This window comes from Osmerus mordax, chromosome 14, assembly GCF_038355195.1.
Source record: "Osmerus mordax isolate fOsmMor3 chromosome 14, fOsmMor3.pri, whole genome shotgun sequence".
NCBI classification, from domain to species: Eukaryota; Metazoa; Chordata; class Actinopteri; order Osmeriformes; family Osmeridae; genus Osmerus; species Osmerus mordax.
Window position 1 is genome coordinate 7,502,959 of NC_090063.1, and position 23,756 is coordinate 7,526,714.

A 23,756-nucleotide genomic window follows, 5' to 3' on the forward strand; every position below is an offset into this window, starting at 1 on the left:
TTACGTAGATTTTTTAATGATAGAAAATCGCTAATCTCTGAAAATAACATGAAATCCTCGCTAAACGTAATCACTTTTTCAAATCTGTACTGAAAAGTCTCAAATATACACCATATGATTCTAGTAATGTCTGGCCTACTTCCACACCCTTTACTTTTTCAATTACGTTTTTAAACAAATGATAGAAAATCGCTAATCTCTGAAAATAGCATGAACTCCTCGCTAAACTTTATAACTTTTTCAAATTTGTGTCAAAAAATCTCAAATTGACACCATATTATTCTAATAAAGTCTGGCCTACTTTCACACACTTTACTTTTTCAATTACGTTTTTTTTTTAAATAATAGAAAATCGCTAATCTCTGAAAATCACATGAAATCCTCGCCAAATTTAACAACTTTTTCTAATTTGTGTCAAAAAATCTCAAATATACACCAGATTATTCTAATAATGTATGGCCTACTTTCACACCCTTTACTTTTTCAGTTCATGCTATTTTCAGAGATTTGTGATTTTCTATCATTTTGTTTAAAACCTAGTTGAAAAAGTAAATAATGTGGAAGTAGGTCAGACATTATTAGAATAATCTGGTGTAGCCTATATTTGAGAATTTTCAGTAAAAGTTTGAAAAAGTTATTACGATTAACGAGGATTTCATGCTATTTCAGAGATTAGTAATTTTCTATCATTTAAAAAAAACGTAATTGAAAAAGTAAAGGTTGTGGAAGTATACAAGACATTGTTAGAATACTCAGGTGTCCGTTTGACGTTTTATATTCATAGAAATATTATCATCATTTTGATTACATTATCATGTCCTAATTTTTCTAAATTGTATGGGTAGTTTAAACCCGGTCCTTAACGCGATGCTGCAAACTAGCTTTCCCGAATGTGAGACGAATGTTGAATGTCAAATAAACTAACTTCACCTTGCTGATAGATAAACACATAATGTTTCACTGAATTGTTTTCATCATACTATTTTTATAACAGCCTACATCAATAAAACAAAAAACATCCGTCGACGTCTATCAAAACATGTAGGCTATTTAATCATGAATTAATACACAAGTAAATGAAAGCTTTTGGTAGGCATTATTTTGGATTTCTTCTGGATTAAAATTTGAAGTTGGAAGAAATTGGTTAAAGCGCTCTGTCTGTAAGAAAGGGGCGGGAACAAACAAACCTTTCGCAATTTAGCTTTTCAGTTCCGAGGGAGATAGAATGTGATTTGAACTGCACACTATACGCAGCATACAGTCGGTCACTGCGGTTTAAACTTTGCTGCTGTTCCACAAGCAGGGGCTTAATGGTCCGCTTATGGTTTCAGTCAAGTTTTGGAACATTTTTGAAGCCTAGCAAGTGTGTTTTAAATTCTCCTTAAATTTAAGCAATGGAGGAGTCGCTCTGTGAAGATTTGGCAGCCTTGTCGGACTTAGATGAGAAGAGTTTGTTGGAGTCCCTGACTCGACGTTTTAATCAAGATCGCATCTATGTGAGTGAACAAACAGCTAGGCTTAAAATTTCACGTGAACTCTGCTGTTTCACCCACATTTGAAAGTCCTTTTAGAAAAACAGACATTCATATCCTGCGACGACAGCTAAATGTTAGAGGTTGATATTTGAGATTTGCATTCATAGGATAGTCTACTAAATTATCTCTTCTTTTTCAAGTGCCGTACGTTCCACGTCAAGGCAAATTATAGACCATTTGCCCTGTCTTGGTATTTGTTTCATAGTGCCATTCATGATGGCTTTGAGAAATGGGTAAAAAGAAAAGCTACTAGATCTGCACATACTTTTTGACCAAACACCGGTTCATTGCAATATGATTAGCCTACATGATTGCACCTCTATTGCGTTTAGCTCCCAGTGCTTTTAAAACGTTGCTAAATTCTTTCAAGCAAAGCTTTTTTTTCATCTCTGTTTTGGTAGGTGCAGTTTATCAACCAATATTTAGTGAGGGTTTACTGGAATCTCACCGAGGGATTATTTTCTGTTTGTGAAAAATATAAAAGATTTGTATGAAAATACGTCAGCCGTTGCTTGTAAACTAACATTTATTTATCTTTCATGCTGCCCTTCTTCAGACCTACATTGGGGACATCTTGGTGGCCATCAATCCCTTTAAATATCTCCCTCTTTATGAGAAAAAAGTAAGTACTCCCACAAGACAAACAGACTGGTTTAGTTGAGCTGGCAGGTTCTCCTCAAGGCTGGCCTGTTCATGACTCAGTCTGACAAGGCTAATTCTCCCCTTTGTCTGCAATCAAACATTCCTGCCCTGTAGGAGTGCATTTGTCAGGGATATACATCCACACTTTACAGTATATTTTGTTGAACAACATTTTCCCAGTTCTCTGTATTTTATAGGGACACTAATTGTGTAACAAATGAAAAGTGATAGTTTTATTTCCTTCCCTAAAATCTTGCCTGAATCTGGCCACAGGTGTCAGAGAGCTACAAGTGCCATGAGAAAAGTTCACTACCACCTCACATATTCGCTGTGGCAGACAGAGCCTACCAGTCCATGCTTGGACGTCTGGCCACAGAACCACAGAACCAGTGTATTGTTATCAGGTGGGTGCTACAGTATGATAATGTGAAGAATACTCAAACCAATGCAACCATGTCCTGCCCAGCCCAGGCTTATGCAATCCATTTAATCTCAGTTAAAGCATTATAATAACAATGCGACCCTCCTTTCACCATATGGATGGATACAATAAATGATTTATAGTAAGAACTTGCAGGTCTGCTGTATGAAGATGTTGTCAGTGGATATGCATGCATTAGCATTGCTGCAGTTGGGCTAGCTGGTGTTTTTTTTTTTTTTTGTGGTCACAAAAACACCAGTCTTGTCATGTCAGCATGACCTTTCATCTTGAATAGGCAATTGTCTGAATAAGTTGTTGAGGAAACACAGTTTTTCTTGTGTGCCTGGCTAAATTGAGTTTTGTTTGGTTGCACCAGTATTTTTCATCACCATCTGTTTATTCTCATTAATTTCCACTTTCCCTTGCTGTCTTGTTCTCATTCTCTTACCACTCTTCATCCGCCACTTATTAGCAACCTACATTTCTCATAATTGTTGGGTGGTAACCTATCCAAGATGTCCTCTACAGGAAAAAAAGAAATCCTTAAAATGATATTTCAGCAGTTTTATGAAACCATAATTACTTTTCCACTGTAGGAGGGAGGCTTGGTTTGGTTTACATGTGACTCCAGAATCAAGCAGAGGTTTTCCACTGTAATATGTGAATATCTCCCTAAGGATGTAGCTTACACTGAAACACTGCCCTTGCATAAACCTACTGCACAACCACTGTAAACATGGCTGAGGAAAGGAAGTTCAGCTCAATGGATTTAGCAGCAGTGAAGAGTTTAGAGCCTGCTGTCAAAGGTGAAAGTATATATATTTTTTAAATATATATATATATATATATATATATATATATATCACACACACACACACACACACACACACACACATAATTTATTTCTGGCTTCAAAACTGGTAGTTGTTGTAAATGAGCATGTAATGATCAAAATAAGCAGCAGTATCAAAACTCTAAAACACAGTTTGTAAAATTGCAAATGTCTTCTTTTTGTTCAACATTCCCATAGATTAGCTATGCGTGTGCTGAAGAAAGCATGAGCTGTCCTCAAATCAGATCAACAGCAATTTCAGTGCACTCTTCTACTAGTATTTGTGAAATTTAGCGATGTTTCTAATTTAGTTGCTTACTTTACATTTTTAATCAAAGTTCACGTTAACCCTAATCTCAGAGCCCAGTTATTTTTTTAACTCTCTCACCACACAAACCTCTGAGGGGGACGACTGCATTTATGCACTGCAAGCCAGAAATGTAAGGGGGCCAGCTTAGGTTATAAACCCTTTCCAGAAGTGTTGCAGGGAATTTCTATCTGGGGGGGGAAAACAATTATTTAGTGACATGTAGCTATAAATGCAAGATTTCAATGAGTTAGTATTCCAAATTGGCAGTTGTTTTTAACCAGCAACCAGGTCTACTGAACTAATTTACAAAAAGTCTTCTCATGCTTTGTGATTTTTTTTGTGGGCAGCCTCCAGTTTCTGTCTGGGCGATAGGATAGGTTGACCCTAACATTGCATAAACAAAGACGTGTGTACTTTTCTCCATCCATACATCTGGGTTATTTAGCCTTTCTCTCATTGTGTGTAAAGCACACTGGCCTCTTGGTTCCAGCAGCCTTTGAATGGGCCCTGTCACCCTGGGTAACAACAATGTCACTGACCAATGAACCGGTCAGCCACTCAGGGTGTGTAACGGGCTAAAGCGATAGTTGCCATTGGTGATAAAAGAATGTAGTAGTAGTGGTGGTAGTAGTGTGTTTATTTCAGCCATTATTAACAATTTTTCAAAGTATATGCATATACCTAGGTTTTGTTTTTTATATACCTATTCCCCTTAGTTGATATTGGCTCTGTCTAACTTCCGACAACCTCTGAACACAGAAAATTGTGTTGTGCTTTATACGTTATCAGTTAGGGGAAATGACTCCCACACATTAGTGACCATGGCCTTGGAATCAAAGTATTAGAAGTATTCTAAACATGTTTGTACACACACAAGAAAGCATGTGCACATTTGTGAGCCTCATGCAAAAAACCTTTTTAGGGTGAATTAATATCAATTGTTTATCAGCTTGGTAGGCAAGCATACATGGCTCTGGTAATTTGGCTGCCAAATTATTTCCAGTCCTGGATCAGTAGCAGTCTCAACTTGTTTGTGAACAAGCATGTTCAGGCCTAGCTAGCATGGCATTGTGGATATCATGTTTTTTTCTTTTCAATACAGTATTTTAAATGTATGTGTTGTTGTTTTGTTTGTTTTTTACAGTGGAGAGAGTGGAGCTGGAAAGACTGAGAGCACCAAGCTACTGCTCCGACAGATCATGGAGTTATGTACGGCCAACTCCCAACTGGAACAACAGATACTACAGGTAGAATATTGTATAAAAATGAAGAATAACCAAGCAGCAATGTAGTCCTCTTACCCTTTATAAGGGTAAGTAATATCAATAGTAATGTAGGGAGCAGGCTGGTTGTAAGGCGGGTGTACCTCTTGATCTGTAGTCAGCTGCTCTACCACTGAGCTGTATTCACATCATATCCCAAAATGTTGTAAGTAATTTACAACATTGGTAAGTAATATCAATAGTACTTTAGGGAGTAGGCTGGTGTGATGTGAGATTATGGTGTGTTTGTCAGTTTTACAAGTCTGTGTATGTTTGCCTGTGAAGTAAGGCATGGGCTGTGTCTTGATCTGTGGTCAGCTGCTCTACCACTGAGCTGTATTCACGTCATATCCCAAAATGTTGATTAATTTATGACAACCCTGTATGTTTGTACTGCCTTTACTCAAGTAGATTTTCTGGTTGGACTTGTAGCACTGCCTTACAGGTTGTAACGTGCTCAACGTCATCTAGTCCAGAAATGCGTTTTTCTACATTACAAGCAGAGTTTGTTCATTGACTTTAAGCAGCCAACCAAGGAGTGTTTGGTGGAAGGATTATTGAGGTTCAATACCAAACTGTTACAGTTTTTCACAATTGTTAACACACGTTTCTCAAAACAATAACGGCTTTCTCAAAACTGCACACACAAAACTGAAAACCTCACACACAAAATGCTAAACCTGACACTCCATTTGCAAGATGACTCTTTGCCATCAAATCTCTTGCCTGTTCACAACATGCAACTCTGTTCTCATTTGGTACACACAGCCATATTTTCAAATGAAACATACATACCATTCATAACAGTACACACAATAAGCGTTTGCTGCACACTACCAAGCATTCACAGCACACAGTAGTGCAAAATTGAAAACACAATTCTAAAAATGGAACACACCATATGAATGACAATGTCAGTGCTGAATGTATGGGACTTACAAGCACAAACTCTTGCCGTAACTCCTTGATGTGGTCTGTGTTCCGGTCGACTAGGACCCTGTACACTTGTTTCATCCCATGGCATTCCTGCGGAGAACACGGTCCAGTGTAGAGAGGCTGACGGTCTGGATGTTTCTGAATGTGGCATGGTCAGTCAGGATCCTGGTTTGTATCTGTCGGAGTGTGATAGTGTTGTTTTCACGAACCATTTTCACAATGTCAGTCTCCTGTTCGGCTGTGAAAGTGCATGTTCTTCCTCCACGGTGTGGTTATCTTTCAGTCCTGCAAAATACAAATACAGTGAGCACACTTCTATTGATATGCAGTATTTCAGTACACAAGGCAAATATAATTCACACATGTTCTCCATTCTAAAGTTTGTAATGATGGCAGCAACTGTGAAGCGGCTGAGATTTGGTTGGACCCTCTGGCCAGCCTCCCTCATGCTCAAACCATGGTTGAGCACATGGTCAACCATGGTGGCCCGAATCTCATTAGAGATCACCGTTCTCCTTCTTCTTTCTTCTCCTTCTTCTCCTCTTCCTCCTCCTCATCCTCCTTCTCCTTGTCGTCCTCCTCTTCCTCCTCCTCCTTGTAATCCTCTTCCTTGTCCTCCTCTCACTCTTATCCCTGTCCTTCTCTGGTTGTTGATATGTTCTAAATTCTCCATTGTTCACCAAACAAAACAGAGGCTCAAGGCCCTTTATATGCTGCAGTCCTGATCGCAAATTGCTCACCAGACCTGAGTGTTTAGAGATTTGAATATTTGTGTGTTGTAGGTTGATGCTTTGAGACTTTACTTGAGAAGTGTGTGCAACAACTGAACATTGTGTGTAGTGTTTTGACAACAAGGTGATGTGTAATTGACATCAGTGTGTAAACAAGGAAAGTCAGAGTCTAATGCAGATAAGGGAGTGTGAAGTAGTGCCAAATTGGGTCGAGCAATTGGTACATGAAGTTAAGGTTGTGAAAATTGTGCCAAATTTTTGCTTTTTGTGTGTTAACAATTGTGAAAAACTAATAGTCTCCGATTAGGTATGTAAAAAAAATTAGCTTAGTTTTACGAACCTGGGGTTGTGCTTTTTTCTTTTGAACTATTTATGCTGTTGTAAAGAGGAAATTGTATTATCCTTAGAAGGAAATTGGACGCTATGGAGATTTGCTAGATGAGATGTAACGGAACTGCCCCTGTCTTTTTCTGTCTGGAATATTAGCTCAAAGTATGCTCCAAGGCTATGTAAACAAAGTAGTTTATATGGATTAAGGCTTGTACTATTCTCCTATCTCATGTCTTTCTGTACATTTCCCATAAAAATGTAATACAAACATCAACAATAACCTTGGATTTTTGATAGATTGGCGACAACCCATTGGGAGGAAAGGGAGATTATTCTAGCCCCTTTGAACCTCAAATGCAATTCGAACCTATAGATCTCTATATTTGAGCTGTTCCTAACAATCAAACCTATCACTCTTCTGAGTCAACCAATAGCAATTTTTCTAACCCCTTTCAACCACTCGATACTGACTTGATATTTCAAAACAGAATGTTTTTTGCTTCTGTCTTTACATCCCATAGCTTCCCTGTTTGTGTTTGGTAAATACTCTGACTTTACCGATGACTCAACAGTCTTCATTTTCGCATGATTTTGTGCCAGGAGAAATTCTCAGTAGGAGAGGAGATGATGTGGGCCCCCTAAAACTTGAGGAAGTGTGGAAAATTCCAATGGCTCTTCCTAGAAAATGCATTTAAACTCCAGTTGAAGTGAGTTGTTCCATGGCTGTGAACTACACTGCACTGGGGTCAGGAACGTGTGTGTGCGTGTGCGTGTGTGTGTTACACACACTACATCTACAGCCTATATGTAGATGGTGAGTACATCATTTAATTAATCTGAGGTACAGACAGTATGTAGCCAAATACTATCCTAGACCTAATTGAATGTCTTCCAGCTAATTCAAGGGAACACTAGGCATTTCAGACTTGAACTCCATCGTTGCATGTAATCAGTATATATAAATAAATACAGAGCCCTCCTTCAGGTGGAACCAGTGCATATACCTTGCTCCCTTGCGTACCTTAGCACAAAGTCACAGAAGGAGTGGCTAGCAGGACACATTCTTCCAGTATAGTGGAGCTATTAGGGAGTAGGCCTTTTTGCAATTTCAAGTTTTCCATTTCCACCTACTGTTTACTGGTTTTCTGTGTTCTTTTGATCTGAACCAAGCTCAGTTGCCTGGCCCATATAAACTAGCTTTGATAGGGCCAGTTGAAACATTTCCACACATTTTCAGTTAAGAGGAGATCCTGTGTTACTGGTTCAACTTGTGAAAAGATGGTGTGCAATATCTTCAGACACATTACTGTTCTATCATCTGTCCTTAATAGTGCAGTATATTGAGGCAAGAAACATGTGCTGAAGTACAGATTAAGTAGTTAAAATGCAAAAACGGTGTAGTGCAATAAACCTAAGGAAGGTTACTGAGAGTGGTCAGCGCTTGAGTCCCAAGTTCAGAAGGTGGACAGCTGAGGGAAAGAAGCTGTTTCTGAACCCACTAGAGTGACAGCAGAGGGTTCTGTAACACTTTCCAAATGGACGGAGAGTATGGACTATATTTACTCCATAGGTTGTACTAAGTTGATCCGTTTATATTTAAATCAATTTGTTCAAGTGTTTCCATAAGCGTTTCACGGTGTTTAAAAAAAAGATTCCAGCCATGTTACTAGGCTTCAGACAATTATTTCAAGCCATAGTACTAGGATCTGAGTTCGTTCGTTTGTTATCTGCCGCTTGTCCGGGGGTCGGGTCGCGGGGGCAGCAACCTAAGCAGGGTGGCCCAGACTTCCCTCTCCCGGCCACTTCCACCAGCTCTTCCTGGGGGACACAGGCGTTCCCAGGCCAGCCGAGAGACATAGTCCCTCCAGCGTGTCCTGGGTCTTCCCCGGGGCCTCTTCCCAGTGGGACGTGCCCAGAACACCTCACCAGGGAGGCGTCCAGGAGGCATCCTGATCAGATGCCAGAGCCACCTCAGCTGGCTCCTCTCGACGTGGAGGAGCAGCGGTTCTACTCTGAGCCCCTCCCGGATGACCGAGCTTCTCACCCTATCTCTAAGGGAGAGCCCGGACATCCTGCGGAGAAAGCTCATTTCGGCCGCTTGTATTCGCGATCTCGTTCTTTCGGTCACTACCCACAGTTCGTGACCATAGGTGAGGTTAGGAACGTAGATCGACTGGTAAATAGAGAGCTTCGCCTTTCGATTCAGCTCCTTCTTCACCACGACGGACCGATGCAGAGCCCGCATCACTGCGGATGCCGCACCGATCCGCCTGTCGATCTTGCGCTCCATCCTTCCCTCACTCGTGAACAAGACCCCGAGATACTTGAACTCCTCTGCTTGGGTCAAGATCTCCTCCCCGACCCGGAGATTGCACTCCACCCTTTTCCGGTCGACAACCATCTGAGTTCCTCTACTTTAATAATGTTGTGTTTTGTCATCCTTAGGTGAATCCTCTTCTAGAAGCTTTTGGCAATGCCCAGACGGTCATGAATGACAACAGCAGTCGTTTTGGAAAATACATTCAGCTGCGCTTCTACAACTCTTCAGGTGGGTCACATATTTGTGTATGGACCTTGTGTTGATCATGTGTGAGCAGCTCTGTGTGTTTGCCTACCAGTTGTGTAAGCTTTCTTCTCCCTTGGTAGGGTTATTGTATTTGTCGTCACTGTGTCTGTCTCTGTCTCAATAGTAAAAGGTGCCAAGATCAACGAGTATCTGTTGGAGAAGTCTCGTGTGGTCCACCAGGATGAAGGAGAGAAGAACTTCCATATCTTCTACTTCATGCTTGCAGGCATCTCACCAGATGACAAGGAGATGTACGGACTTCTGGATCCTACACAGTACAGGTGGGTCTCAGCCTAGGGTTGGGCAAAAGGAGCACATTTTCAAATTCAAAATGTTGTCAACTGTCACTGCGTCCATCGCCGATAGCTGATGGTAGTTTGTGCATGTACCCTCGTGTAGAGTATTAGAAAGGAAGCCTGTGTGAATGCATCATAGAAAGTTCTGTAAGACTGTGGTATGCAGGGTTTCCTGCAGCACTTTTCAGTTAAGGTGGCCGCCTAAGCAACACGCCTGCCGCCTTAACTACGTCGCCAAAAAGTATTATTTAATTTTTTAATAGCGATATCCGCCGTGTTACTCTGCATTAGTCCCCCTGCATTAGTCTATCGCACAAACTACCCCCCCCCTGGTCTGACGGCAAACCCTACAACCTTAACTAACACATTTTCTGCGGGAAACCCTGGTATGCGTACTTCTACTACTGTTCACATGCCTGTGTAGGATTGTTTGTATATATTTGTTGGCTGTCTGGAAGTGATACTTTTGTCTATAGAATCTGTACAAAAATGAACAAATCAGAATATATGTTAGGTATCTGGACGGCCGCTTCGGTTCTGAAGCTATGGGGAGCAGGTGGAACAAGAAGTATCGCGAGGTTTGCAACGCCATGGATATGGTGGGCTTCGAGGAACAGGTAAAACCTCAGACAACTGGGTATTACAATCCTCACTGTTTACACAAATGAATTGCCGAATTGTACGGGTACTATGTACCTTTCTACATGCTTCTACTATGTTTTCCTTGGTGTGTTTGTAGTTTCCTCATAGGAGCTGCAGTAGGTGAATTGTTTTTGATGAACGAGGACAATTAGTTTATTTTCTAATTTGCCAAATCTTTATTTTGTTTTTTTCTATTGACAGTTTTGTATTTCCGAAAACAGTGAATCAGTCAATTGATTTCCTTGAATGATTGATATGCTTGACAAATGAAAGATCTGTATTTTGTCATCTATCCAGGAGAAGGTGGACATGATGACCATTCTGGCAGGAATCCTGTCTCTAGGCAACATTATGTTTGAACCCACCGACACAGATGGTGTCAAGGTCACAGACAAGTCCATGGGCTGGCTCAAAGCTACTGCTGTAAGTCACGCTCTACAACTTTCAGTCAGTCTGGCTCTTTTAGGCTGGTTGGGATACTAAGGTTGGTTATTTGGATTAAGTTGGTATGTTTTGGGTGGGTGGGGGGTAAACTTGTTGGGATAGTTTATATTCTTCTCAATTCTCTTTGGATCTGTATGGGATGATTTGGTAAGATTTTTGGATTGATTAGGAAGGTTAAGTCCTGTCATTGCTACTTATTCTCCCATTACATTAGTCATTCTTTTGTTATCAGACACTCCTGTTTTTATTGGCCTGGTTAGAAGAACTAACTTTTTACAGACCATAAATGATGTTCCCTCTATGTTTTTGCCTTCATCACTTCCTCTTAAAATGGTAGTGCATGTTTTTATACATAACAACACAGTTTACCCGACAGTATATGGTTGGTTGTGAAATGTTCAGATGATTCAAAGGTTGGTGCTAGATAAAGGGAGGATGGTTTCTGTTTGACATATTCGTCATGTGCAGCAGTCATGCGGTGAATGAAGGGTGTGTGCTCGAAAGCCAGAGGGGTGTGTTTATGTAGAGTACACCAACCAAAAACTTTACATTGAGTGTACATTGGGTAAAGATTATTGTTGATTTAATTGTTACAGTCCTCTACCCGCATATTGATCTATAATCTTTCCATCTGAAATGTATTTGTGCAAACGATGTACATACCCATTTGTCTATTTAGCACATATACTTCATAGTGTACCTTTTGCACGTTTTTGTGAATGTGTTCATCAGCTATTGTATAGTGCGCTAGAAAACATGAAACCCTATTTAACAGGTAACCATGTGCATGCCTGATCGCAAACCCATTCTACAACCATTAATGAATCACTGCCCTTCCCCCTCTACCATCCACACCCTTTTTAAAGCAGAGCTTGAGCCTCATCTGGCTTGGTCTGATAAGACAAAATAGCCATTAAAGGTCACAAGGCTATGTTGGGAGTGAGTAACTGTGAACAACACTTCTAAGATTAAACTGGATCAGCCAGCCCTCGTCCACTCCTTGCATTTTGTTGTAACATTTAGTCATTTAGCAGACGCTTTTATCCAGAGCGACTTGCAGTAAGTACAGGGACATTCCCCCCAGAGGCAAGTAGGGTGGAGTGTCTTGCCCAACGACACGTAAGTTTCACGGCCGTCTTGTAGGGATGATTAACATGTTCTAGTCAGAGAGAGAGTTCACTAGTACTTTCTTCATCCCGGGGGAAATGGCTGTTATAGCTGTATTGACAAGCATAATACAAAATATACATGATGATACAAAATAATATACAATGTTGCAGTAAAATGAGTCACCAGAAAGTTTGAGGGCTTTTTGTTCCTACTTCTCTCAGGGTAAACTGTTGCACAATGTGTATTCTATTCCTTACAAGTAATGCCTGTCACAGTACAAGGCAGTAGTTAATTAAGCAATATCACATGAGGGATTGCATTATTGATGAATATCAGCAGATCTGTGATTGGGTCGTAGAAGCGAGGCCACAGGTGACTGCAGCCGTGCTGATATTCAACAATAATGCACAACCTCAAGTTAGAAGTAGCAGGGTAAAGGTTTCCATAGTTATAAGGCATCCTGTTATTGATAAATATCCACACTGGAATGCCTCGTCCAATCAAATTACATGGTCGGAACTAACTTTTGTACAACGTCAGATATTGTTAGCAGTAATAGCAAGGCAGTGCAACATGCTGTGAATTAACATCTTCATTATCTTATTGTGGAAAGAGCTCAGGGAGTCTGTTGACAGTTGTGTGTGTGTGTGCGTGCGTGCATGTGTTTGGGCCCCCAGGGTCAGTTTGGGGTTCAGGAGGAGGAGCTACTGAGGAGTTTGACCTGTACCCTGACCATGACTCGAGGTGAGGTCATCCGAAGACTTCATAACCAGCAGCAAGCTGAAGGTGAGAACCAAGACAGTCTTTTCAATGTCAGCACATTAAAGGAGTACACTTAAAACAGACCCTCAATGATTCAATTGCCCTAGTCACTAGGGCTGCCCGAGAGCACAGTTCCTTTGTGAAACTGATCCCAGAGAGTAATGGGATGGTATTTGCATAGCTTTTAATGTTTTTCTTTCTGGATTTGACATAATTTGTGTTCTGCATGTCTAGATGGATACATGCAAAATCTAGGATATAATTGTCTGGGGGCATGTCTCACATAAATAACTTACAAACTATGGACAAATTGTCTCTACCATGCCAAAAACTTCTGAATTTTCTCAACTTAAGTTGCCAATTGAGAAGCCATGTAAATCATGTTTGTCACACATGCTGCTTTTAAGTTTTGTTCATGTTTTTGCAAATACAGATGCTAGGGATTCTATAGCTAAAGTGGCCTATGGGAGAGTGTTTGGTTGGATAGTCAGCAAGATCAACGAACTTCTGGCTCCAAATGTTGATCTTGAGATGCATGAAATAGGTGAGTTTATAAACCTTCTAAAAGGTTTCTTTTTCAGTATGTAGATATTCCACTAACATTTTTATTTTTTCCAGGTATTCTTGACATTTTTGGATTTGAAAATTTTGCTGTCAACCGTTTTGAGCAGCTTTGCATAAATCTGGCAAATGAACAGTTGCAGTTCTTCTTTAACCATGTAAGTATAAATAGAAGCAGCAGACGGAAGTTGCCCTGTTATTAAGGGGCCCAGGCATGCATGCTTTAACTGTCATTTTAGAAGGACTTGAAAAGATATGTTACAACCCAAACTCTTAAACAAAAGCTATTGACCTAAAATACTAACACAAATGTGCGGGTAACACAGGCCGTGTGTGTGAGAAGATTTTGATGCTTTTTAGGTTAGTAGTTTTAAGGTTAGGTACAGGGTGTGTACGCGTGTGTATATATATATATACACACGCGTGATATATATTAATGGCAGAGGTGAAGATACTTGTATAATGTGTGTGTGTGTATATATATATATATATATATATATATATATATATATATATATATATATATATATATATACACACAAGTATCTTCACCTCTGCCATTAATCACCACAGAAAAATGATGTGCAAGTACCCGCATTTTCAGTCAGCTCTATACCACTGCACTAATGCATGTGCTACAGTACAAACAGGCCAGACAGCAATAACACCCAGCTGTATCCTTACTCCCTAACCTCCTCTATGTTCTTACTGCATCAGACCTCTTTGGACCCTCTGTTTTGGAATGGGATGTTAATCAGAAAAGGGGATGTTAGTTAATATCTTTACTTTTGGGTCAAGCATAACCATGTCATGGTGTTTTTTACTCTTCAGCATATCTTCCTGATGGAACAGAATGAATACAAAGAAGAAGGGATCCAATGGGAGAACATCGCCTTTAAAGACAACAAACCTATACTGGTTAGGGATGCTCAACACCATCTTTATATTCACCTCTTATGTTTCCTTTCTCATACACTCATCTGCACCTTATTTATTTTCTTGTTCTGTTGCAACTTCTGTCATTCTACTAATAAACCACTATGCTTTTCTGTCTCTCTGCTGACAGTATGATTTAGTTTACAGTTCAGACACAGAAGAGGCCATATGCAAACATACCATAAGTTTGTGTATGTTAGTTATCTGTATCTAGAGGGGGAGACACTTGTATAATTTGGCAAAAACTATTTTATCTCTCCATAGCTTAGCTGAAGCCACATGATAGACATTTGAATTTTTGTTGAATTTGGTTCGCTCAAGTTAGCATGCATTTCATTGGTTGTCACCAAATGTCTGTGACCAGCTGCTGTTGTACCCTAAATCATGTCCCTTACTCTCCCTGCAGGACCTCTTCCTCACAAAGCCCATCGGCATACTGTCTCTCCTGGACGAGCAGAGTGCCTTCCCTCAGGTAACCTTGCAAAATGTCCTCCAAACAAAGCGTGACATGCAAATATGACTGTGTTTTCATTTGAACAAAAGTGATTTACACAGACATTCTTACCACCATCTTTCTTCTTTGTTAGGCCTCAGATAAAAACTTTGTGGAGAAGCTGAACAGCAAGTTCAAAAGCAGTCCCCACTACGAACTGGTGCGCAGTCACAGCCCACTGTTCACCGTGGTGCACTATGCCGGGAAGGTGACAACCATTTGCTACTACAACAAAAAAAATTGTAGTAGTAGTGTGTTTCCCCTCATTTGGGGGAAACACCCCTGCAAATGAGATATTTCTGTATTTTGTTATCATACATTATTTTCTTCTTCGTCAATATACAGTATGGGGTATTGTATAATGTCTAGACGGTCAGGAAAAATGCATGTTACTTTTGCAAGGTAACGATATATTTGTGTTCAAATCATTTGTTGTGTGATATTGTTCTTCAGTGATTTGTGTGTGTGTCCTTTCCTCAGGTCCAGTATAACGGTATGGGTTTCCTGGAGAAGAACCGAGACACTATTCCAGCCAGTATCCGAGGCCTCTTTATCAACAGTGTTACTCCTCTCCTCAGTGTGCTCTTTGCAGGTGAAAAGGAGAAGTTGAAGGGATTACTTTTATTCAGAGTTCAATATCTAAAGGTTACTTATTGAAAATAGTATTGTACTGATAGTTCCCCTTAATTTAGAACTGTGTATGTTTAGCTGCAGTACTATGATGCTATAATACACTACTATCCATGCATGTGTGTGCCAGTAGACCAGAGGTATAATTTATTATTGCTCTTTGCTAAAACTTTAATTCTTGTCAGTCTGGTGTCTTAAACTCGAATCACGTGTGATTCACATTCAATGTGTTTTTCAGCCACCATATCCAGAACAGGGACTCTGATGCCACGCAAAGCAAAGGTGGGCACTTTTGTTGGTCTCATTTCACAGAGGAAATCATCATATGATAGTGTGTGTGTGTAGTAGAACTCAGACTGGCTGGAAAATAGTAAGTAGGCATCAGGGGTTATCTTAACTTCCTTGTTTCTTTATAAACGGATCTTGCTTTTGTTTCCTTTTAGCTGCTACAGAAAGAGGATGACAACTTCAATTCTACCAGGAAACATTCTGTAGGGGCTCAGTTTAAGGTATGGCAGGATTGAAAGCAAATCAGTCTGTCACAGATTTCAAAGCCATAAGCAAGTTTGCATTTCCATCACATGCCTCCAACTGCAGAGAATCATGGATAATGAAACCCTGTGCATCTCTCTAGCATTCCTTGGCTGTGCTGATGGAGAAAATGTTTGCCGCCAATCCTCACTTTGTTCGCTGTATCAAACCCAATGGCAGTAAGCTGCCAGATCAGGTGGACAGCAAGCTAGTCATGGACCAGGTGAGGAACAAAACACATTACAACACCAATCCTCACTACAATACCATTACTATACAACAGTACAATACATGGGCTTGGCTTCATTAAAGGGGCCATATTTCAAGTTCCAAATTATACTGTAGAGGTGCAGCAACCAGGGCAATTTTTCAGTGGCATTTTAGCTTAACCTGATGAACGGGTGAAGCTTGTTTTTGAGCTGTCTGTCTTGTCCCATTGTACTGTAATGACCGACATCAAATGTCTTAATGACTCAATTAAGTACATATTCTAGCTTTATGGATACACGTTCTTTCATTCTCAACATAGTTAAGTTTTAAAACTACTAGATTTACCTGGTTTCTTCCAAAATATTTTATGACCAACCGTGAGGGTGTAGGGTGCTCCACCATATAGTTGTGATTCCACTATGCTCTGTAAGGAAAGTAATCAGTGGCTGGTAAGCCAGACAGGCCGCTAGCTTGCTAGGTCACAGGGTTTCCGGTTGGCTGACTGTCTGTAAATGTCAATGGAATTCTGCCTCAGGAGGTTCATCCTTAACACAGTGAAGAGGGGACATTGTTCTCTAAACATTATAGTGTATAGCCTGTAGGGGTGTTGTCTATTAGTGACATATATGGCGTTAGAGGTCCTGTAAAGTCTTTGAGCGGTTCAATTAATATTTATTTTGTAGTTCTTCTTATTAAAGTATTATTATTATTATTATTATTATTACAGTTCTACTTCTTATTAAAGTATTAGATACTCTTCACATCGTTTTTTCAAGATCTGTAGCGCATGAGAATGCAATTATAATTTAGTCATGTACCCCTGATTCAGCTTTACAGCTTTAATACGCGTCAGTCAAAAAGTGTCATGTGTCTTTGTCGCTGATTTGAGGCATGTTATTTACTCTTTATTAAGCACTTGTTAAAATAAGACGACCCCAGCTGCTTTCTGATCTGTTTGAATTGACACTGTGCTACATGGCCACCTGCTGTTCAGAACTGGCATTGCACTCAAATGGGTGCATGGAAATTGAATGCAAAATGAGCGGTGGTTTCAGTGTTGTGCTTAAGAAATCAGTGCAGATATTTTAGTAAGTGCCAGTGGCTCTTGTGTAATATTGATGTGAACCACACATCTTCTATTTTGCAGTTGAGATATAATGGCTTAATGGAGACCATCAGGATACGAAGAGATGGATTCTGTTGGCGGCCCACCTTCCAAGAATTTGCAAAGAGGTGTGTATGTGTGTGCATGAGTGAGAGAATGAGTTATATATTTCTGTGTATGTAACATGAGTGGTGTAACACTGACCTGCAGGTTTGTTATCACACTGAGTCTCCTTCTCCTCCAGGTACAACATCCTGCTAGTAAAACCCGATTTACCGCTTACCAAAGAAAGGTACGCCCTTCATTATTTAATACATAAGGATAGATGTACTCTTTGTATTTTGTGGAAATGTGAGGATGTAATGGTAGCCTAAACTAAAACATGGACGCTTACCTTTTCACAGTGCACTTTGTTTAGTTGAACACAAAATACAGTTGTCTATTTCATATCTAGAAGAATGGTCTCAAAGTTACTTGACCCTTTTTTTGTGTTGTACTTTCCTCAGCTGCATGTCCATTCTTAATACTACTGAGATCCATGGCTGGAAGTGTGGGTAAGAATGCCCTCCACACCTATTTAATGTTGGGATTTAATTTGGGTATAAATTGAATTGTTAGATTTCAGTTACATGTGTCAGCAGTTGACTCTTTTAGGAATGTCTTACAAAAGCGTTGCTGCACATAGATTTCTTGTCAGTTTATTGTCAAGGTTCACAATTTACAATAACCCTTTGATTAGAGGAGTGGAGGTAATCCTCTGCACCAATCCTCTGCACTACATAAGAAGTCATGCTACTTTTAGTATTTATATTTATTTATTAAATCTTCTCTTTTTCCTTCCTCTGTCTCTCTATGCTCCGGCAGTTCGTCTCGTCTGTTCTTTAAGCACTGGCACCAGGACGACTTGGCCAGGCTGCTGGAGAGACTGGGCAGAGCAGCCCTCATCATCCAGAAAAGTAATGAGCCTCCCAAGCACATGATAATGTTTTCAATACTGTAGAACAGGGCTGACCAACCCTGCCCTGAAGATCTGTTGTCCTATAAGTTTTCATTTGAACTTAAATCCAGTACACCCTATTCTAATCATTTGCTGGTTGACAACCGTAATCATGTTTGTCACAACTGGGGTTGGGGTGAAAGGTTTTACAGAAGGGTCTCCAGGATCTCTCCAGGAGCAAAGTTTGTCAGCCCTGCCATGGAGCATGCTTTTGCCCTTTTGCCAATAGATGCAATGCTTTTGACATGAATGCAAATCTTTAGAAATAAGCTTGTAATGATTAATATTAATGTACTTTTTAGAAACAAATGTCATACTGTGTACAGGTATGTACTTGCAAAAGTTCAGCTTATACGTTCATGGCTTTGTTTATCGTTTGGCAAAAAAGTCAACTGCCAGTCAGACACTGAAACCAGTCAGTGTAGTTTTATTGGCTTTGTGACTGAACCCTGAAGGTAAATCTCTTTTCTGATGTGTACATTATAGTGAACACTTGAATTAAACAGCACATGATGGGACATGATTGCACAAAGAGAGACTGTTTTTGAATCTGAGTACACAGTGTTACCCTGGCATCTAGTCTTGGCAGACTTAAAGACTCAATGGTGGTACAAACGGCAATATGTACTCATGCACTTGCTAGTAGCACTAAAACTCAAAGATCCCGCAGAGTCCATTTTATTATCTGTGATTGTATGGGAGGAACTTCAGATTAAGAGAGAACTGTCCACTCAATTTATTTTAAGCAAAAACAAAACTATAAATTGTCTCTTTTCTGCAGACTACCGCACTTTTTGCTGCAGGAGGATTTACCTGGCTCTGCTGGTGGAATTGCGCAAACAGAGACAGGCCCAAAGAGAGGGGGAGGAAAGGGAAGCAAGGGAGGAGGAGGAGAGGAGGAGGACAATATTGCTGGAGGAGGAGATAAAGAAGCGTCTGGAAATGGAGCAAGAGAACAAGAGTGAGTTTTTTTTCTTTTCTTCTGCTAGTTTTCCCTCTCTTCATGCTGTTTTTCTCATCTCTTCATGCATTTTGTTAACTTTTTTCTGTGTGTGTGTATATTTGTCACTCGTGTTCTATATCTGTATCACTGAGGAAGTGATCAGGAATATTGGTAGTATCGATAACAAAAATAGAAAAGCTTTGTAGTCAGGGGTTGTTTGAATGGTTTGTTGCCTACCTGTGTGTTTCCCAGGACCAGCCTCCCCACCTGTCCCCCTGCCCAGGAGCAAAAAGCCCCAGCCAAAGCCTCGCTCCATCCTCGTTGGGATCGGGGGACCCAAGGTTGCACCTGTCCCTCGACCCCGCTGTAAAATGTTTGAGGTGAGTTGAGATCATAGACTGTGGTTAAGATACAAGATTTAAGATCAAAATAGCAGTGTGGTGGTGTAACATATCAACATGTAATTCTCAACCACTGGCTTGCCACTTCCACCCTTTACAACTTTTGGTTCCATTATTGTGATTTCAGAATGACATCCTAACCTATCACATCAACCTCCATGAGTTTCTATTCAATGTCTTCCTCTTCTGTCTGTTTTGTTTCATATCGGTCATTCTCCCTCACTAAGGCCACTCCCTTCGACAATGCTTTGGACCCGTTAAACACCCACATGGCTGAGCTGGTGGGAGAGGCAGGGAGCATAGAGGAGCGGGCCAGGGAGAGGAGCACAAAGAGGAGGAACACCATTCGCTGGTTTAAGGAGACGCAGGCACGTAAGGTGATGCGCGACGGAGCCTTCCCCGGCTGGTTCCATGGCATGATCACACGCAGGTGAGAGACAAAGTGGGGGGTGACGAATAAAGGGTTCAGTCTCTGTCTTTATTAACGGAATGACCGTTCAGGTGAGTTCTGGATTTTATAAGTATTTTGCAATCTGCAAATTGGGAGAGTACCGGATTTCTGACAATAGATGAACACCAGGCTTGATCTCAATCATGTCTCTCTCTGTGCTGAAGGCCAGAGGACAGTGTTTATAGTGAATAGGGAAAAACAAAGAACATACAGCCAATAGCTGTATGTTATTGTAGGCAGGCGGATACTAGATCATAGAACTGTGACTGTCATCAGAACACAGTCAGTTACAGTAGCAATACATACAAATGAATGGATAACTAAGACAGGATTGAACAGATTATGAGGTAATAGCTGATTTTGACAGGAAATAAAAAATGTTCCACAGGGTTCTTCAGATTCGGTGTGAGAATTCAGTGAACAGACAGTTCATGGTTGTTGTTTAGTTTTAACTGTCATTGGTCGGTGTGTCTCTGATTTATAGACAATCTGAGGACCTGTTGACAGACAAGCCTGTCGGCTGTTTCCTGATCCGAGTGGGACAAAGCCGAAAGGGTTACACACTGTCATACAGGTAAGGCTAAAGGTAACGCACACACTGTCAAAAACACTCCTAAAACGTTTTGGGGACCAAACCCTCTTACCCCATGACATGTGACTTCTTCCTGTGTCCAATCAGAGGGGAGAACCGCTGCAGACACTACATGATTGACATGCAGTCCAATGGGAAGTATGTGATCCTGGGTGAGGACCGTGCCCACTCTTCCCTGCCTGACCTGGTGGAATACCACAACCACACTGGCATCAAGCCCTTAATGGAACTGCTCACCTGCCCCTGTGGACAGGTGGGGTCTACTACTAGACTAGACTATACACACGGTTATGGTGTGTGCTGTGTGTTTATATACTAATTTGAAATATTTTAGAATGACATCAACAACTATTAATTGTTCATGTGTTTTTTTCCAGATGTGTGACCAGGAGCCAGACTACGAGGAGCTGAATGGCATTCACCCCTTCTCCCGGTCCCTCGAGCCTGGGGAGGAGTTGGAGGAAGAATCCCGACCAGACCAGATCCACCAGGAGTTTCAGCGTCTCTTTATGCCCCCAAGTCAAAATCCTAGTTCTGACAACCGACCTCCGGTCCTTCGGCGGATCTCTGACCGCAGACATAGGATGGAAGCTCAGGGAGAGAGCTGGGAGGGCAGACTCCAGCAGGGGAGAGGTGTTGGGGGGGATGATGGTGAGGGTGATAATAAGAGGACATTTCCCAGGCTGTACCCATCTATAAGGCTGGCTATGCGGGAGATTCAGCATGTGCAACAGGTGAGATATTGTGATCAATAAGACTTTTTTACAGGGATCCATATCATAAGTTATTTTATTCTTTATTTTTCTGCTGCTTTTAATGCTTTTTGTACCTCTGTAAGTTGTTCTTGAGTGCCGAGAAAGACGCCGTAAAAATAAAATGTATTATTATTTTGATTAACATGAGCCATTGATAATGCAGGCAGCATTTGCAATTTGTTCAAAAGAAGGATAAATTGCTTTTACGACGTTCACAAGTGACTCGATGTGGTGTTTGAACATGTACTCTTGAGAATTTCAGTTGTGATCTGAGAAATCCACCAGAGACTGAGAAACTGTAATACAAGCCTTAGAAAAACATCACCAAGGAGCCTCAATAGAGGATTATTATATTTAAGCCACATTCTGTGAGATACATAAACACTCGCATCGGACATGTCAGTACAAGTGCCTTCGCGGAATTTACTAATAAAGTTGCCACAGCAATTTTAGAGCAACATGATGTAGGACTACAGCTCTTGCTGGGACATGACTTTCAATATTCCAATACAATGTGTTCATTTGAATTTGCTGATAAAAACAACAACTTTGAATTGGTTAGGTATCAGTAAACTATTACGTTATTCTTTTATTTTCAAGCCCATTGGGATTTGAAAAGAAATGTGGTTTAGTGTCTAAATCTCTCTTTCCTGCCCTTCGATCTCTCTCCTCCTCAGCACTTCTCAGGCAGTCTGGATCAGTCCTCTATCCCTCACATTACACCTTCTTGGAAGAGGCCTGGTAGGTCATGGTACAGAATTTGAGTGCATCTGCATATGTAACTGAGTTGCATTTGTTATGGCTCGCTCCTCAGTATAAGCAGCATCTAATTGCTAGCTTTTTGGTGGCGTAGCTGGATAAATCGTTGTTTGAGAGTTCATCATTGCATGTGTGAGTCAAGAGGACCCTAGTTTGAACCCCAGTTTGGGCAAGAAAGGGAGGAAGCAATACTGACGAGCGATGCGATGACACCAGTTACACATGCACATGTTGTCGATATTCACATCTAATCCTACCTAGTCTTGAATGCATGGATCTGTTCATGATAATTCAGTCAATTAAGGCATAATACAGTAAAGATAAAAATTGTTCATGTTGTATTTATTTGTTTCTTGCAGATTCCTAATCCACAGGAAGTATTTTAACTCATGGCTGCTGTTCATTGATTTAAAAACAGAATAACCTGGACAATTTTCTGTAATGTCTTAACACTTCTGAACAAATTTTATGGAAAAACCTCCTTACAAATGATAGTATTTTAATTTCAGTTTTACTGGCTGTTGTTTTAAATGTAAGGGTCATTTGTGTTTTAGCTGTTTATTTCTCTATTTAATTGTAAATTAAGTTATTACATGTACTGAATAAACATGTTTTAAATTATCCCACTTTTCTTATGTGTCTGCCTGAGTGCACATTCATCTGATCACCTCACAGCAAGAGGTCCAAGGTTTGCTTGGGGCAGTGCACAGGTAGGCCATCTTTGAGGCCTGTCTGTGTGGAGTTTGTATCTTCTCCCTGCTCACATGGGCTTCAATGTTATAGAATTTGCACTAACTGAATCAAAAATGTAATAAAACGTGTTTGTGCAGTGTTTTAAAATTTGCAATTTCAAAAATTGTTTTTTCAGTTCCTCATTATGGGGTATTTTGTGGATTCAAATCATTTTTACACAATTGTCTGAAGTCTTTCAATGACTATCATTTTTAATTTACACTGAAAAATGTAGAAAAACTGAGAACATACAAAACCTATCCAAAGGCTGTGTGTGTTGACCATAATTGAATAAGCCAATGAGGTCTTACCTGTAAAGGGAGTGGTTTTTATTCGTACAAGCAAAGGCTGGAAAGATTAGAAGAAGGAAACCAGATATTGAGATAAGGCAAAGATAGACAACACTTTCTTCTCCAGCTTTTGGACTTTTTCCTTTCATTGATGGATCTCAGGGTTTTTGCTCTAGTGCTCTGTGCTGGTGTTTGGTTTGCTGGTGTGCAAGGTAATACCATTTATATGTATTCAAAATTCTGAGCTGTGCAAAGTGAATGACTACATGGCCAGCAGTATCTTACCATTTAGCTCCACTTAATATAATTTAATTGTTATTTTGTATTGATGTAACCACCAATGCTTATTTTTAGGAGCCATTCCTAAATGTTGTGTTGCAACCTCAAAGCACTTTCCTCTGAGTTTACTAATGAGTGTGGAACGATATGAAATGCAAAACAGCCACGGGCCATGTGACATTGAAGCCCTGGTGTAAGTACACCACCCTGGTGGATTACATTTTACATGATACACTTGAGTGAATGATTGTTGACTTATGTTTCACAACTTA

At 40.4% G+C, this 23,756-nt stretch overlaps 1 protein-coding gene across 1 annotated transcript; it reads left to right on the forward strand.

Annotated features, from left to right (window-relative positions):
- The first annotated feature begins 1,249 nt into the window (after positions 1-1,249).
- Positions 1,250-22,801, forward strand: LOC136956808 (myosin-IIIa). The gene is made up of 30 exons (XM_067250804.1): positions 1,250-1,496; positions 2,092-2,157; positions 2,451-2,581; positions 4,885-4,987; positions 9,445-9,547; positions 9,690-9,846; positions 10,376-10,478; positions 10,801-10,926; positions 12,735-12,843; positions 13,253-13,363; positions 13,438-13,538; positions 14,212-14,298; positions 14,723-14,788; positions 14,904-15,017; positions 15,290-15,401; positions 15,678-15,721; positions 15,883-15,948; positions 16,074-16,193; positions 17,328-17,413; positions 17,530-17,577; positions 17,792-17,839; positions 18,150-18,241; positions 19,064-19,243; positions 19,478-19,605; positions 19,854-20,056; positions 20,562-20,651; positions 20,757-20,922; positions 21,047-21,403; positions 22,102-22,165; positions 22,543-22,801. The coding sequence occupies exons 1-30, from the start codon at positions 1,395-1,397 to the stop codon at positions 22,548-22,550; spliced, it is 3,291 nt and encodes a 1,096-aa protein (XP_067106905.1). The 5' UTR covers positions 1,250-1,394; the 3' UTR covers positions 22,551-22,801.
- The last annotated feature ends 955 nt before the right edge of the window (positions 22,802-23,756 follow it).

Excerpts from the sequence above, each read along its gene's own strand:
- LOC136956808 (XM_067250804.1), top strand. The coding sequence starts at position 1,395 with ATGGAGGAGTCGCTCTGTGAAGATTTGGCAGCCTTGTCGGACTTAGAT. Across the intron at positions 1,497-2,091 it reads TTAATCAAGATCGCATCTAT|ACCTACATTGGGGACATCTT; the intron begins GTGAGTGAACAA and ends GCCCTTCTTCAG. Across the intron at positions 16,194-17,327 it reads GCAAGCTAGTCATGGACCAG|TTGAGATATAATGGCTTAAT; the intron begins GTGAGGAACAAA and ends TCTATTTTGCAG.